Source organism: Capsicum annuum, chromosome 4 (assembly GCF_002878395.1).
Source record: "Capsicum annuum cultivar UCD-10X-F1 chromosome 4, UCD10Xv1.1, whole genome shotgun sequence".
Classification (NCBI taxonomy): domain Eukaryota; kingdom Viridiplantae; phylum Streptophyta; class Magnoliopsida; order Solanales; family Solanaceae; genus Capsicum; species Capsicum annuum.
In genome coordinates this window covers 196,856,700-196,873,591 of record NC_061114.1, presented here as the reverse complement: position 1 = coordinate 196,873,591, position 16,892 = coordinate 196,856,700, and the positions used below count along the sequence as shown (strand labels likewise).

The window sequence follows — 16,892 nt, the reverse complement described above, 5'->3', positions numbered from 1 at the left end:
AAACTACCATTAATAAGCACTGGCATGTATGAACCTGTTTTGTTACGGTAATGACATAAACGAGCTAAACTTTTAACGGATGGTATAAATGAGTCATTTCTGATAGTTCAATGACATATTTGAGCCTTTTCTCATTGTTTTAATTAATGATGTGGACCTCTAGTAAGACGACACTTGATAAAGCTATTTTTGAAAACCACCGTTAATAAGTAATGACATGGATGAACCTGTTTTGTAACCATAATGGCATATATAAGTCAAACTTTTAACAAATAATATAAATAAGTCATTTCTAATAGTTCGATGACATATTTAAATTTTTTCCTAAAATAAATAAAGTAGAAATTACAAAAATATAGCATTTCACAAAATAAAGGTCCGAGAAGTATCTAGACACTTCCAGTAGCCCCCACCCTCTACACCCTCCATATATATCACCTTAAAATAAACCACCTGCCATTTGTATAACTCTCTTCGTAGCGCCCTTGTATGCACCAAAATATCTCGTAATTTCCTCCTTGTCTATTCTACTTTCTCCAGTGAAACGCCATAACCATGAGGTATGTTGTTCAATCTTCTCGCGTTTTACTACTCTGTCTTGGTGCATAATCTCTTTCGGAAATAGCCCTCTCTGCCTCCCCGAGGTACTGACTGTACCCTCTCTACCCTCTCTGGACCTCACTTGTGGGATTTTACTGTGTATGTTGTTGTTGTTGTTGTTGTTGTTGTTGTGTTGGTGCATGATCTCTGTTTTTACGGTTTGTGTATTCTATCAATCATGGTGTAATGTTTGTGCTGGTTTCAATTCTAAGTCGAAATGCTTGAATTTTAAACCCTAGGACATTAATCTCTGTGTGACCATTAATGGCTTGATTTAGCCTTGTATTGGAAGTAGTTCAGTAACATAAATTTAAAAAAAAAAAAGAATTTTTGTTGAATTTTACGAAAAAGGATTTAGTTTGCTCGTCCTTTGACTTGTTTTTACTTGAAAATAATCTATTTCCATTGGTTTGGTAGTAGTAAATTACATAAATTATCTTCCTTTTCTTTTTGGGAGGGAGAAAGGGGGGAGGGGACAGTGGCGGCGCTCGGATTTTCACTCAGGTTCGGTTATGAATAAGTAAACACATAAAGGAACATAAAGAAACTGAAGGGTTCAACATCTACTATATATACATAAAAAATACTAATCATATATAAACAGTTAATTTTCTGCCAGAGAGAGTTTGGATGAACCCAGAGCTAGGATATTTTTGTTAAAGAGTTCAAAATATGAAGAAGTAAATACATGAAGAAACTAAAGGGGTTCAAACCTCTACATATATACATAAAAAAATAATTTTAGTTATATGTAAACAATGTAAGGCGGTCCGACATGGCTCCACTTTTTTTTGGGGTGTGGGTGGGTGGGTGGGTTGGGGGAGGGGGCAGTCTATTGAGGGGTTAGTATTGTATGTAGGATATAATGTTGGTATGGTATATCTACTCTTGTTTTTGAAGACCATTTCCTTGCTTATTGATTGATGAGATAACTTTGGATAATCATAAATGGCACAGGGGAGGATATGCCAGAGAGTAAACAGTTCTTGAAATGTTGTATTCTTTTCATTGATAGGATTCTTGCGTCTTCAATGTATTCAAGAACAGTGGAATGTACGAGTTTACTTTCTTACTCGTAGTATATGGAATGCTTACAATTACCATGGGGCACAATGCCAGTAGCTGGTCTGGTGTAGTTAATCTTGCATTTGTATTAGCTCATATTGATACAGGCACAAGAATCAAAATTGGTACTACTCTCGATGTAGATATTAGGTCTTAGTAATTGGGAATATACAAATAGAAATGTTGGTACAGTTACAAATGATGGAATATGTCTAATAAATGTACTTATATTGATTTATTTGATGGTTATAAACTTGAAACTTTGATAGTACTTAATTCTTCAAGTTAAAATTGATAGTTCATCTGGGACTATAGAGTAATTATGATATGACATTAAATAAATCTTTTTCTTTTAGTTGAATTTTGTTGTAGATCATACTATTTTAATTACTAAATAAACTAGCGATTATCTATCCCCGTATAAATAAGTATCTCTAGGTACTTTTGATGAAGAATTCTCTTGAGGAGTAGTCTCTGATCTTTTGTTTTCTTTTGGTGCTCCCTTTAAGTTCCTTGTTGCATAGAAGATTGGGCGGAGTTTGTGGAGAATCATGTTTTACCTTTTGGTGTATCCCTTGTTTACAACCAACTTTTTGGCCATGTTTATGAATGAAAATACATTTAGTTGATCAAGAAAAAGAAAGTTTATCAAATGGAGAAGTGAAAATACTCAAAGATTGGACCTCTACTAGAAAAATAGAAGTTTCCAAGCAAGTGGGATGACATGTGTGTCTATTTGCATTTTAACTGTTTCACCTAGATGGTTAATTCCAACAACAAAGGTTGAACAAATGGGAAGAAAAATCATCTAGTGTTTTCTCAACTCTAGGTCTTCTGTGGTGTTATTTTCTACCTCCTATTAAGAACTATAGTTGTTTGATTAGCAAAGAATCTGAAGCATAAAACCTGTAGCCCAAGCAAAATAAGATATAGTCATTTTGCAGAATGTTTGGATTCTTGCCTATGGAAATTAACATGTATAATGGAAGAATATCCAGACTTGATTTGGCATTTGTGTTTGAGTGAAGAGTGATTTCTTCTACTATCCATGGAGAGGGTGTAGCGAATCCGATGTAGGCATGTTTAACGGGTTGTTGTGAAGATCTGATAAAGGAACTCAGTACACGATCTTTCTCACAAAAAAAAGTCTGTGCACAAAACCTATGTTGCCCGGATTCTTCAAATATGTCAATGGGTGCGTGTCAGATTCGCCAAAGCTAGTGTATTTTTTTAGAATCCGACATTGGTGCGGCATCAGAAGTGAAGAGTTCGCGCAACTTAGCACGAAACACAAAACACTGGTTGGAACAAAGTGGGTCATGAGGCTCCTTCTAAAAAAACAAAGTGGGTCATGAGGCCGCTGTTCCTTTTTCTCTTGCCTTGAAATATCAAACTTTTTTCTTTAACAGTAGACACAACTTTAATAGTAGACACAAGTTATAAATAAGAGAATATTGAAGATCTATGTGGGAATACACTGGGTTTGTTGTTGTTGTTGTTGTTGTTGGAGCCAACAAGTTTTTTGGGTGCTTGCAGCTATTATTGCTCACTAACTCCTCCACTACCCACAAGTGAACATTGATGCTTTCCTATCTCTACTACTCATGCGCAATTTAGCCCAAAACAATGATGTTTCCCTGGCTATTGGTATTCTTCAGCATTAGCCCATTAGCCCAAAAACTGACCATCTTCATTAGTTCTAGCTAAAGCAGTTTGCACCACCACACAATCACCAACCTTCTTTTTCAACAAAGACATGAAAAACAGGATGCACTCTAGATGTTTTAGGCAATTCTAGTTTATAAGCCACCATGCCAACTATGGCAATAACCTTAAGGGGACCATAATATTTGGAAGACAACTTCATTTCTCAAGGCAACTGGCGATTGCTTGTAAGGTTGCAATTTTAAGTACACCAGGTCACCTACCTGAAACTCTCTTTCAGATCTTCTTTTATCAGCATAATACTTCATTTTCTCTCGAGCTTTAGTCAAGTTATCCTTCAAGAGCCGGAACATCTGTTGCCTTTTTAATACTGAATCCTCAGCAGCTGGAACATTAGTTTACAATAGTGGCCCATAGACAAGTGAGGGGGTGAGTAACCATACAAAGTTTCAAAGGGTGTGCACTGCAGGCTGTTGTGGAAGTTAGTGTTGTACTATCATTTTGCAGTTAGATGTTATACATCTGAGAAAATTCTCCGCATTTATTCACTCAGTTTGCCCATCACTTTGGGGGTGGTACATAGTGCTATAATGCGGTTGTGTGCCCAAAAGTTTAAACAACGCCTGCAAAAGTTACTAAGGAAAACCTTGTCCCTGTCAGTGACTATAGATTCAGGAGTTCCATGGAGGCTATGAATCCTTTTCGAGAATATCTCAGCAACATCAACAACAGTATAAGGATGTGAAAGTGCAATAAAGTGTGCATACTTAGTCATTTCATCCACAACTACTAAAATCATCTCTTTACCTTTAGACTTTGGGAATCCTTCAATGAAATTCATGCTGATGTGACTCCAGGCTTAGTTAGGAATACGAAGGGGCTGTAGAAGACCAGGGTAAGCTGCATTATCATCTTTGCTTCTGAGACATACATCACAATTGCTAACATAACCCACCACCATCTGTTTCATGCCAGGCCAATAAAAGATTTGTGACAATCTTTTATAGGTGCCTAATTGGCCTGAGTGACCACCTATAGGAGAATCATGAAATGTGGAGTGCAATTGTTGCCGAGTGAATATAGACCTTGCCTGGAGAGCAATTGTTGCCTGAGATCACCAGCACCTCCAATATAGACCTTGCCCTTCCTCTTAAGTATTTCAGAAGTAAGATGCCAAAAAGGACCTTGCAATCCAATAGGAGTTGAGTGATGAATTCCTCAGCTTGAGTGTCTCCTGATTAGCTGGAAATGAGTTCTCGTGCCCCAGATGGAAGGGTAGCACTAATCATCATCAATTGTCCATTATCAATTTGTCTAAAGAGGGCATCAACCACTCTATTTTCAGTACCCTTTTTATACTGGATCTCTTAATCCAATCCCAACAATTTAGACAATCTTTTTTGTTGTATAGCTGACCTCCTTCTGCTCCACCAAGTACTTTAAACTATGGTGATCAGTCTTGATCACAATGTGCTTTAACTACCAATAATGCCTTCATTTGTCCACTGCATTGAGTAATGCCATATATTTTTTCTCACAGATGGATTTGCCTCTATGTTTAGGTGCTAACACCTTATTAAAGTAAGCCATAGGCCCGCCTTCCTACATCAACACAACACCAATACCACCATGACTAGCATCCGTCTCCACAATAAATTCCTTAGAGTAATCAGGTAGAATCAACACAGGGGTAGAAACTGTTAATTATCCCACATCGGAAAAGGAATGGATAATTGGTCTCCTTATATGAACTTGGACAATCCTCCTCTCATGAGATAGATTTTGAAGTTGAGTTAGACCCAAGATCTATTCTTTACACGGTATTAGAGCCATACTCATCCCAAATCTTTGTTCACAGATGTTGGACCCCTATATTATATTGTCCACGCTTCAGTTAACGAGGCCTGGGCGTGCAGGGGAGTGTTGAGTATCCGACATCAGAAAAGGGATGGTTAAATGGCCTTAGTATATGGACTTAGACAATCCTCTCCTCATGAGTTAGTTTTTGAGGATGAGTTAAGCCCAAGATCCATTCTTTACAGAAATTATGATAACTTTGAGCTCGGAAAATGCAATATCAGCTTTTGCATTGCATTTCATTGCATTCCACCTGGAAGCTTCTTTCTTCAACTGATCATATTTGCATATAATTCCACAACCAGCTACATATTTCCCATAATAGCCAGTTAATCCCCAAAATCCTCCAAGTGCTTCAATTGATTTAGGTGTAGGCCAGTCCACCATAGCTGGAATCTTAGCAGGATTAGTTGACTAAATCCTTTGTAATAACATGCCCCAAATACTCCACCTTGTCTTGTCCAAAAGAGCACTTGGATCTCTTAGCAAACAATGAGGGTTGTCTCAGTAGATCAAAAACAACGACAAATGCTTCACATGTGCCTCTAGGGATGCACTATAAATAAGTATGTCATCGAAAAACACCAATACAAACTTCCTCAAGGTTGAAAAACCTTATTCATCTGGGGTTGGAATGTAGCAAGAGCATTAGTGAGACCAAAGGACATCACCTTAAACTCATAATGGCCTCAGTGTGTCCTAAAAGCAGTCTTGTACACATCCTCTACCTTCATCCTAATTTGATGGTAGCCAGCTCTGCGATCCACTTTAGAAAATATGACAGAACCGTGTAGTTCATCAAGTAGATCATCCACAATAGGAATAGGGTACTTATTTTTCACAGTGATATCATTTAGTCCTCTATAATCAACACAGAACCTCCAACCTCCGGGAGCCATCTTTCTTTTTAACCAAAAAAGCAGTGAAGAAAAGGGAGATTGGCTCTGTTGCTAAGTTGCTCGGACTTGGGTGCGGGTGTCCAATACGGGTACGGATCTAGAGGTCGGATCCTTCATTGTCTCAATTTAAAGATTCGGGGATATGGATCTAGGGATGGATACGGGTGCGGGGATTTGGCGAAAAATAATTTAAATATCTAAAAATAGAGTTATAAAACATAAATTTTGAGATATTATGTGGAAAACTTAAGGAGAAAATATTTTTCAATAAGAAAATCCTGAAAGGAGATTAAAAAAAAGCAATAACATAGAAATTTTTGTATACAAGTATTCCATTTTCTTCAATTTCACTTTATCTTTTATTTTGATTATAGAATTTCTTAAATCTGTCCGGACTTTCCCCCAAAATCGGTTGACCATATCGGGTACAGATCCCACACCCACACCCACACCCATGTCGTGTCGACACGGGTGCGGCATCGAAAGTGAAGAATCCGAGTAACTTAGCTTTGTTGAATAATTCCATGTCTGAGTTTCTCAGAAACCTGTTTCTCCAACTCAATTCTTCTGATAATAGTTGTATCTATAGGACCTCAAACTGATTGGAGCCACACCTGGCTTAAGTGGTATTGAACGATCAAGTGACCAGGGGGAAGGGTTGTAGGCTCTGCAAACATATCAGGATAATGGTCTAGAACTCTTTGAATAGTCTCATCCATTGGCTCTTGAACTCCATCATGTGCTACACTCATCCCAAACAAGTGTGCAATGAGGGTTTGGCCTTTCTCCTGAATCTTTATTCATATTGTTACCATGGATCAGGTTTAGCTTGCCTTCACCGGTGACTCCTTTTAGGACTAGTTTGTTGCTCTTCCTACCAATAGTAACACAATTCTTCTCATGATCAAACTTGGTGGGATTGTGTTTCTTCATCCAATCTTTGCCTAAAGCAATGTCACTACCTCTTAGAGGAATAATTAGAAGATCCTCCTGAATAGTTCTACCTTGCATTTTCCATGAAAATCCTTTACAGTGTGAAGTGCACATGACATAATTTCCATCCACTATTGTTACTCTTACTGGTGCACAACAATAAGTTGCTCGATAGCTAGCTCCAATTATTGTGTCTAGTCAATGAAACTGTGAGTACTAGTGTCAACCAACAAGGTTAGACTTCTGTTCTTGATAGTTCCACTGACCAAAATAGTGCTTACTCCCTAGTGATTTCGTGATAGAGCATTTAGGCACACAACTTCCTGCACCACTTGTTCTACATCTCCTTCAATAAGCAGGTCGGGGTAGGAAGGATCTTATACTATATCTGGACATACTTCTTCCACCTTCACTTCTCCAGTTAAACAATTAAGTTGTTGTTTCTTGCACTGATGACCAGGTGCATATTTCTCTCCACACCTAAAGCACAACCTATTACTTTTCATGTACACTCGGCTTAAAAGAAGTTGGTCTACTAGCATTGGGCATCGAATTTTTAGCATAAGAAGGGTTGCTCACTACTAGAGCAGGCTTATGTTGAACCTTGTGCCTCCTTTGGACAGCCTAAATAGCTTTCTCCTGCATCCTAGCCTTCTCCACAGCAACCTTCAGAGTAGTAGGCTTAAACATTTTCACTGCAAACTTGATCTCTTCCTTCAGTGCTCCCACAAAACTAGATAGGAAGTGAGATTCATTTAAATGGGGATTTCTCACTAGCATCTGGGCCTTCAACTCCTCAAACTTCCCTAGGAATTCATCCACAGTATCTACCTGAGTGAGTTTGTTGAATTCTTCTACAATATACCCTACCAATTCATCATCAAATCTATTGATTAATTCTTCCTTAAACTCCATCCAGTTAACAACACCTCTACTCAAAACCAATGAATGGTACCAAATCTCAGTTGGTCCATTCAAATACAGTGCCACAACCTCTACCTTATGATTATCCTGTGTCCTATATAGATTGAAATAATGTTCACACTTTCGAATTCATACCTTTAGGCTCGTGCCCTTCCAAGCAAATAGCTCCCACTTAGGGGGGGAGTAGGTACTGTCTGCAACCTGTTTGGTCTATGGTCATGAGCTGGAATTGGAAGCAGTCCATCTCCTAATTGTTGTTTAGTGCCCTGTTCGGAGCTCTCTCTAGAGCTGTAAGTCGATCCAATATTAGCTCCTAGGTTCCTTGAATACCCATTTGAGTTTTTTGAACCTCCTACTGGTTTGCTAGTAGCTCATTCAAAACTTCATCATGCATCGCAAGTCATTCATCCACCAATTTGAAATGGGTACCCTCAGCCATATCAACCACAGATCACACAGAATGGTGTCTCTGAAACCAATTGTTATGACCTTACGTGAGGTTTGGAATTCAATTCACAATCTAAAAGGAAATTCGAACTTGCTTTGGGACAATTTTTGATTTATATTTCAAAAATAAGAGAAATGGAATTCAAATACAAGGGGATAAAAACTAGGATAATGAAGATCGTTGGGCTTCTATGATCATCCTTGAATTTGCAGTAGAAGAGAAGAATAAATTAGAGATTTAGAAAGAGAGAAGGAGAGGAATGAGAGAGAGGAGAAACGTGAGGGAGGTTGGGAAATGCCATATTTTCTCTCTCTCCTAAGTTGGTTATATAACCAACTCGGCTAATGTGGCAACATCCCGATCGTCTAAGCTTTTTAATGAAGTTTGAATATCGACCGTTCGATTTAAATGACTATTTACCCCGTGCTCCGCAACTACTAGGGTCCTTACACCTCCCTTTAAAAAAAAAAAATTTAAGGTAAATATTTCCTTTTGAGGAAGTTTCACATACGAACAATATACCAAGAAGAAATAGTACACCCTACACCCAATTTTCTCATGGGTGCTGCAAAGTTAATCAAGAACAAAGGGTTATTCCTCAAACTTACATTGTTACTTGTATTCATTGGAAGATTCTCTTAGTACTCTTTTAATAAGATCACATGATGAAAGGGGCGGGTAACATTCCATTCTTTTTGTTCTCTCCTTCTAAAGGTTGGCCAACAGTGTAGTGCATCATTCGCTTTGACCAATATTGTCCACTATGCTCCAAGTTAGTGTGTTACCACTTATCTCAATCATTTTGCCAGCTAGAAATCATTTTGCCAGCTAGAATGCAGGACTTTCTACTGGCAGCATAAGCGGTATAATTTTTTTTCTTTTGTTAGTTTAGCATTAATTCTTTTTTAAGTGGATATTTGGTTGAACTTTGTTTAGACCTTCATACTAGGGAAAACCTAAAACGTTGGAGGATTGGAGGATGTTCAATTTGCAGCGTTAGGTTCTTGACTTCTGCTTTGCAGTTTGAGTGTGTAACTGGTACATCTCATCTCGTTACCTTTTGGAGGGCGGCTACACTGGTGGTTTGGCATTCAAGGGGTGTAAGGGGAGAAGATTGTTTACTTGTAAAGGTGTTATTTCAAGTCGGGGTTTCTCTATAGTGTCTCAGTTTGTCATGCACATAATTTATCGTCGTGCTTTCTTGAACCTGTTAATATGCTCATCAGTTGTCACCAGCTGTTCTAACATGAAATTCGATTTGAGTTTCATCTCATATCCTTGCCCGTGTGAAGTTGCTCTCTTATCGAACCATGCACCTCATTCATTCCTAAATCAATATGGAGAGCCAAATGTGGTTCTTGGTTCAGAAGAAATAAATTTCTGCTTCTGCATTTAACTATATAGCAATTCGGGACCTGCTATAGCAAGTCGTTTTTTCACATCTTGAATATAGTGGAGTGGATAATTTGGTGCAGACAAAAGTGGCAGGATATAGTCAAACATATGATAATGTGCTTTGCTCATCCCCTCAGAATTTCTTGTTTTGAAATACATTGTGACTTCTCAGACTGGCTATGCCATTCTGAAGTATCTATCTGGATTTTTTCAACTTTTTGAAAATTGGAGACATCCTGCTACTTGTATTTCCTGGTTTTATCTTGATTGTGGTGGTCATGATTCTATGATTTAGTTGATGTCAATTTGTGTTCTGCTTCTCTATCGCAGCCGACATCCTACTGTCAAGTGGGCCCAGAGGTCCGACAAGTTGTTTATCACGGTGGAGTTGCCGGATGCCAAGAATGTGAAGCTGAAACTGGAACCAGAAGGAAAATTCTTCTTTTCTGCAACTGCAGGAGCTGATAATTTACCTTATGAAGTGGATCTCGATCTCTTTGATAAAATTAATGTTGAGGTTAGTGGACTTCCGTCTGTTCACATCACATCTGCAGATGTTTTATAAGAGAATCAATGTTAGTTTTACTGTAAAATGATCACACAGGAGAGCAAAAGTAGCAGCACTTCTAGAAGTATCGTGTATCTAGTGAAGAAGGCAGAAGACAAGTGGTGGAGCAGACTGATAAAGCAGGAAGGTTTACGTCCAGTGTTTTTGAAAGTTGACTGGGACAAATGGGTTGATGAAGATGAAGAAGATGGTAAACGTAAGCATAATGTCACTAGGGATGTGTTTATTGTTGATTTTAACCATTTAGCATGTTATCTAACCATGATACTAATATTTCAGCTGGGCCAGATATGGATTTCAACGACATTGACTTTTCGGTAAGTGGCTCTAGAGATGTTAATAGGCAATGGTGTTTATTTGCGTTTTATGCTGAAGTTTTAATGTTAATCACTTTTATTATTCTTTCAGAAATTCAACATGGAAGAAGGTCCTAGCGATTTTGATGCTGATGTGCCTGAAGGTAAGTTTACTTTGGTTCTGCAGCAACTGAGCAATTGCTGATATTCTCTTCTTTCAACTTGATTGAAAAGTTGTATTTTGCGTTCTGTCTAATGTAAGGTGGCATTGTTTCTGCAGGAGATGACGATGATGACAGTGACGCTGAAGGAGTCGTGGAGGAAGAAGATTCTGCACATAGTGAACCCAAGGCAGCGGTGCCTCCAAGCAATGAACCCGAAGCAAAAGCTAGCGTTTGAACTTTGAGAACACATTTAACTGCTTGAGTTAGGGTACTTTTAGTTGTGATTAAAGCTGTAGTGCAGGAAATGTTGATGATGTATCTGAAAGTGAACTTGTTTCTCTCCGTTTGTAGATGAAGGTCATGCTGTCCGAACCCCATTAAATCCGTGTCTCCTGTATTTGCTCTACTTACAGTTACTATCATCTTTGCTATTGTCATAGCTGTTCAACTTTCTTTCTTACGACACCCTTTTTCTCTAATTTTTTAAATCAAAACCCGACATAGTAAACCAAGAGAATAGGCTAGGCAGGGTAACCACTCTGGAGCAAGTTCTTCAAATAGATCACAATGCATACATTTACCTTTTTACGTTGTAATTCTAAATCCAGTACTCATCAAACCATAGTATAAAACTTATTATTTCATTTCCAATAAATCTTAAATAAAGCAAATTGTATTCATATAACTTTAAGCAAAATAGAGGTATTTAATGTGGGAACACGTCTTATAATTAACCATGTTCACGTGTAAGGAGTGTATTAAAAAAAAATCTGACATGGATTTATTGGTTTGGTATGGGTGCGCAATTTCGATCACAGTACGTAAAACTGTTAGTACCTTGTTTATTGCTTTTATTTGTCATTTCAATGAAAAGACTTGTGTATTGATTTGAAATATCTCATTTCATTTGGAACTGTCTTTTTCTTAATTTTCTACGGTAAAATGAAATATCAAATGTGGAAACAGAAAGTAGCAAGTTGCTCCAAATCAACGGCAGTAACAACAGGGAATATGTGACCAAAATCAAATTGAAGTAGAACATCAACTTGATAAACCTGTCCGTTGTAAATTTCATTGAGACAAGTGACTTGAGCTAAATATTTGGATTATCTAATTCTTATTGCAGCAACATAATTAGATTAACATTGTTGCCCTCATCGTGCAGTTAATTGTTATTAACTTCTGGCTTTGTCCTTTCTTAACTTGTTTTTATTTGTATAAACTAATTCCATTGTTGTCGCTTTTATTCCATTTTTTTCAAACAGAGAAAAATGTTTGATATAAATTGAGGTGTAGGTGAATTTTTCCTTTTTTAAAGAAAAAATATTATTTTGTTGTAACTTTCATTTGATGTTTCCACAGGAACACTTGTGTATTGACTTCGAATATCTCAAATGTCCTTTTCTTCTCTTTCTCAACTGGAACTGATACATTAAATTTAGAAATAGGAAGTATTAAGTTGCCCCAAATCCACCGCGATCAAAATTGGAAATATAGTGTGGTCTTTAAGAAAAAACATCAACTTGAAAAGGTTCAAAATAAGTATCATATAAAGTCATTAAGAAAAAACAAAAGAAAAATGATGATCATGGACATAATATTATTGGGTTAAAGTCGTTCACACCCTCTAACTTTGCTATAAAAATCAAACATCCTCCTCAACTTTGAACAATAATCATTCTTCCTTTTTTTTTTTTGCCTGTTTGATTTTTCAAATGCCTACTTTACCCTTGTATTTATATCAACATTTGTATCTTTATAAACAAAAAATTTTAAAATTAATATAATATATTTTCTATAAAAACTAAAAATTATTTTTTAGATGAAAAAATAAAAGTAAAAAATATTAAGTGAGTATATAAATTAATGACATTCTATAATAAAATAAAAGCAAAATAACAAAAAATAATTTTATTAAAAATCAAAACTCTAATATCTATTTATACGTGAAAACAATAGGTAATTATAATTATATAAATATATTTCAATGCAAGTATTACAAAAATAATTAATAGTCGAGGGTCTTTCCGAAACAACCTCTCTACCTCCCCGAGGTAGTGGTAAGGTTTGCGTACCCCTACTCTCCTCATATCTCACTTAAGGGATTTCACTGGGTATGGTGTTGTTGTAGATGTATATTTGTTACAAATCAAATGATTATTGTTAATAAATTTTAAATTATAATTTCTATATACACATTAAAGAATAAGAGAAAATCAAAATATGCATCTATATACATAATTAGATACACACATACATGCTTAAATACATATAATAGAAAATTTTGAATGTAAAAAATACCATTAGATTTTATAATCAATTTATAAAAGAATTTACTAATAATATTGATGAATTTAAATAAAAATAATAAATACCTAGGTTATGAAAAATAAATATATATAATATAAAAAATATTATATAAATAGAAGATTGAAAACGTTAAAAATAAAATAGACATTACATAGTGTGAAAGATGGAGAATGATTATTATTCAATGTCGAGGGAGTATTTCATTTTTAAAGCAAAACTGAAGGATGTAAACCATTTTCACCCTAATATTATTTCCATGATACTTATGCAAAGTTGGTTTACCTTTTGGTTAAAAAATCTGTTTAGTGACTTTTATATGACATTTAGGCAGAGTTGAGTGCCAAACACCCATAATTACGTCTTGATTAAATGAAAAGACACAACCACTTGGGAAGGTAACTGGTGTTAGGTCCATAAGACAGAATTATCAAATAAAATTTCTCCAAAGTTCATAGTGATCTATCTGGCTTTGAACAAAGCTTTCAGTTCACTAGTAGACATATCTATTTTAATTAAAATCAAAATTATAATTAAATTAAACTAAATATTCTGTTATGTTATAGAGAAGGGGAGTTTTGGAGTAATTGGTAAAGTTGATGTCATGTTACTAGGAGGTCACGGGTTCAAGCTGTGAAAACAATCCCTTGAAGAAATGAAAGGTGAGGTTGTGTTAAATAGACCCTGTGGTCCGGCCCTTTTCCCGACCTTGCGTATAGCGAGAGTTTTGATGCATCGAACTAGCCTTTAAAATAAAATAAAAACAAACCGTTATTTAAGGTTTCTTCCCTTTTAATCAGGGGCAGATCTACAGGGGTTCAAGGGTGGCATGACACCCGCAAACTTTGATTGGAAAACTGTGTGTATATATATATATTGAATAAAACCGGTATATTATTTAAGTGTCACCCGGTGCAGCAGTTGTGGAAGTAGTGCCAGTGGCAAACAAGCTGAAATTTCACGTAATATACCAGAGTTTAAGTCCAAACGCCAGCAGTATTTTGTTATTTTTTGTTCGTTATTCTATTTTCTATAAGTTCTTTTCCTCTTGACTTAATCTTTGTTTGACTCCTTCTTTTGGATAATCTTTGTTTAAGAATTTTTAACTTAAGTGTAGAACATAATTGAAGATTCCTTCTTCCTTCAAATTTATAGTTAACCTCTCCTCGTAAATCGTAATAATGATGCTTGGCTTGATGTTATAATTTCTTAACAATAGAATTGGAAATATCCATTGAATGTTGGCAACTATTTTGTATTTTCACACTGACTGATAAGCTGAATTTAATTTCTTTAACAATAGAATTGGAAATATCCATTGAATGTTGGCAACTATTTTGTATTTTCACACTGACTGATAAGCTGAATTTAACTCTTGTTTACACAATTTATAGTAATAACAACAACAACGACAACAAACCCAGTGTATTCCTACATAGTGGGGTCTGGGGAGGGTAAAATGTATGCAGTCCATACACTACCTCCGGAGAAGTAGAAAGGTTGTTTTCGATAATATTTATAATAATAATCACATTTTTATTATTTGATCTATTTGTCTATACAAATTGAAAAGACAAATAATCAAATCGAAACCCAAAGTCTATAAAATCGACAAAATATTTGTCTTATTTGGGGCAGTGTAAATAGCAAAACGTAAAGCAAAAAATTAACTGATTTCCAACTGAATTCGTAAAAATTAGGTTCTTCGATAATGTTTCAATAAAATTTTCCTTCAAAAATCTCTTACTAACAAGGCAAATTCCAGTGGGATGCCTATAAAAATTATTCTTTTTGAGTAGTAACTTTAATCAACTGCCAGCAAATAGGGTCACTCAAATAGTGAAGTTATTACCTTGTTTCTAGCTTTCATTTGACATTTCAACAGGAATACTTGTGTATATTAACTTAAAATATCTCATTTGTAGCTTTCACTGAAATTTCCAAGTAGGGTATATGTTTTGTTCAACAATTAATGACTTGAGAATTTTTGTAACTTGTAGCTTTCCCCGGAAAGACTTGAGCATTTTTACTCTTATGATGCAGTAAAAAGAATTGAAGTATTTGCTTTTGTTAACATATTCTTTATTGGATGAATATATAAACGTGCTCTTTAACTTGGCCTTAGATTGTATCTACGCCCTCAACTTTATGTGTGCACAAGTATATACTTAAACTTTTATAAAGTTGAACAAGTAGACATAAGTGTCCTACATGACAATTCACATCCTATGTGGCGTCCTAAGTATATTATGCCACGTAGGATGCGTGTGTCAACTTGTTTAACTTAATATAAGTTTAAGTGCCTACTTATGCACACCCAACGTTGGAGGGCATACATGCTAGTTGATGAGGCAAAGTTAAAGGGCACATTTATGTATTATGCCTTCTTTATTTGTCTAATATTTCAAACGAAATTTTAGATTATCAAACTGATTTTCCCAAAAATTCGCAGCAATCTTCAAGCTCTAATGAATTTTGATTTGAGAGTAACAAAAAGCACAGCTTTCTTTCTTCATTACCAACTTTTTATACCATCTGTCTTGCAAGATGGGCTATGATCACCTCTTGTTTCTATTAGCATCTTTCTTTCTTTGTCAACTTGTGTTTTCCTCATTGACATGCTCTAGAGATCAAACGCTTGCTCTTGTAGAATTCAACCAGTCTTTTGTTGTTGAGGCCTCATATTCTTGTGATGAGCAGTTTTATCCAAAAACGAGTTCATGGAACATGAGCAGAGATTGCGGCTTGTGGGATGGAGTGATATGCGATGAGATGAGTGGCCATGTCATTGAGCTTGACCTCGGGTGCAGCAGTCTTGCTGGAACCATTGATTCCAATAGCAGCCTATTCCAACTCTCTCCAATCAAAAGGCTCAACCTTTCTTATAATAACTTGTACAGTTCAAAGATCTCGCCTAAATTTGGCAGGTTCTCGAACTTGACTCATCTTGATCTTTCCGACTCATCTTTATCAAGTCAAATTCCTTATGAAATCTCTCATCTATCCAAGTTACAATCTCTTTTTTTATCGGGCAATAGTGAGCTCAGAGTCTTACCTCGTGATTTCAAGATGCTCCTTCAGAATTTGACGCAGTTAAGAGAACTTGATCTTAGTCATGTGAACATCTTTTCCACCATTTCTCTGAATTTTTCTTCTCATTTAACTACTCTGATGCTCGAGCAATTAGAGTTGCATGGGATGATACCTGAGAGTATTTTTCATCTGCCCAACTTGGAGGAACTTGTCTTACGAAACAATGATCAGCTCGGTGGTTATTTTCCAACGTCCAAATGGAACAGCAGTTCATCTCTTAAGAAGTTGGAGTAGATTTTTCTGGTAATATCCTGCCTGAATCTCTTGGATATCTAAATTCATTGCAGTACTTGGACCTTCATTCTTGCAATCTCTCGGGGCAGATTCCGAAATCTCTTTGGAATCTCACCCGTATAGAGACTTTGGACCTTGGAGATAACCAACTTGAAGGACCAATTTTTCATCTGTTTACAGATGGACTGCAGAACCTAAACACACTTAGGCTATCACATAACTCCCTGGATGGAGCAATACCATCATCGGTGTTCTCCCTTCCATCACTAAGTGTTCTAGACTTAAAGGATAACCACTTTTCAGGTCAACTTAGGGATTTCAGGTACAATTCAGCACTAGTCTACATTGATATAAGCGAGAATCAGTTGCAAGGTCCTCTTCCCATGTCAATTCAGAACCTTGTGAGCCTAGTCTCGCTTGTTTTAGGACACAACCAGTTGCAAG

General features: G+C 36.2%; 1 protein-coding gene across 1 annotated transcript; it reads left to right on the top strand.

Annotated features, from left to right (window-relative positions):
• The first annotated feature begins 358 nt into the window (after nucleotides 1–358).
• Nucleotides 359–11,274, top strand: LOC107867610 (co-chaperone protein p23-1). Its single transcript, XM_016713920.2, has 6 exons — nucleotides 359–560; nucleotides 10,117–10,303; nucleotides 10,391–10,550; nucleotides 10,634–10,671; nucleotides 10,763–10,814; nucleotides 10,931–11,274. The coding sequence occupies exons 1-6, from the start codon at nucleotides 556–558 to the stop codon at nucleotides 11,047–11,049; spliced, it is 561 nt and encodes a 186-aa protein (XP_016569406.1). The 5' UTR covers nucleotides 359–555; the 3' UTR covers nucleotides 11,050–11,274.
• The last annotated feature ends 5,618 nt before the right edge of the window (nucleotides 11,275–16,892 follow it).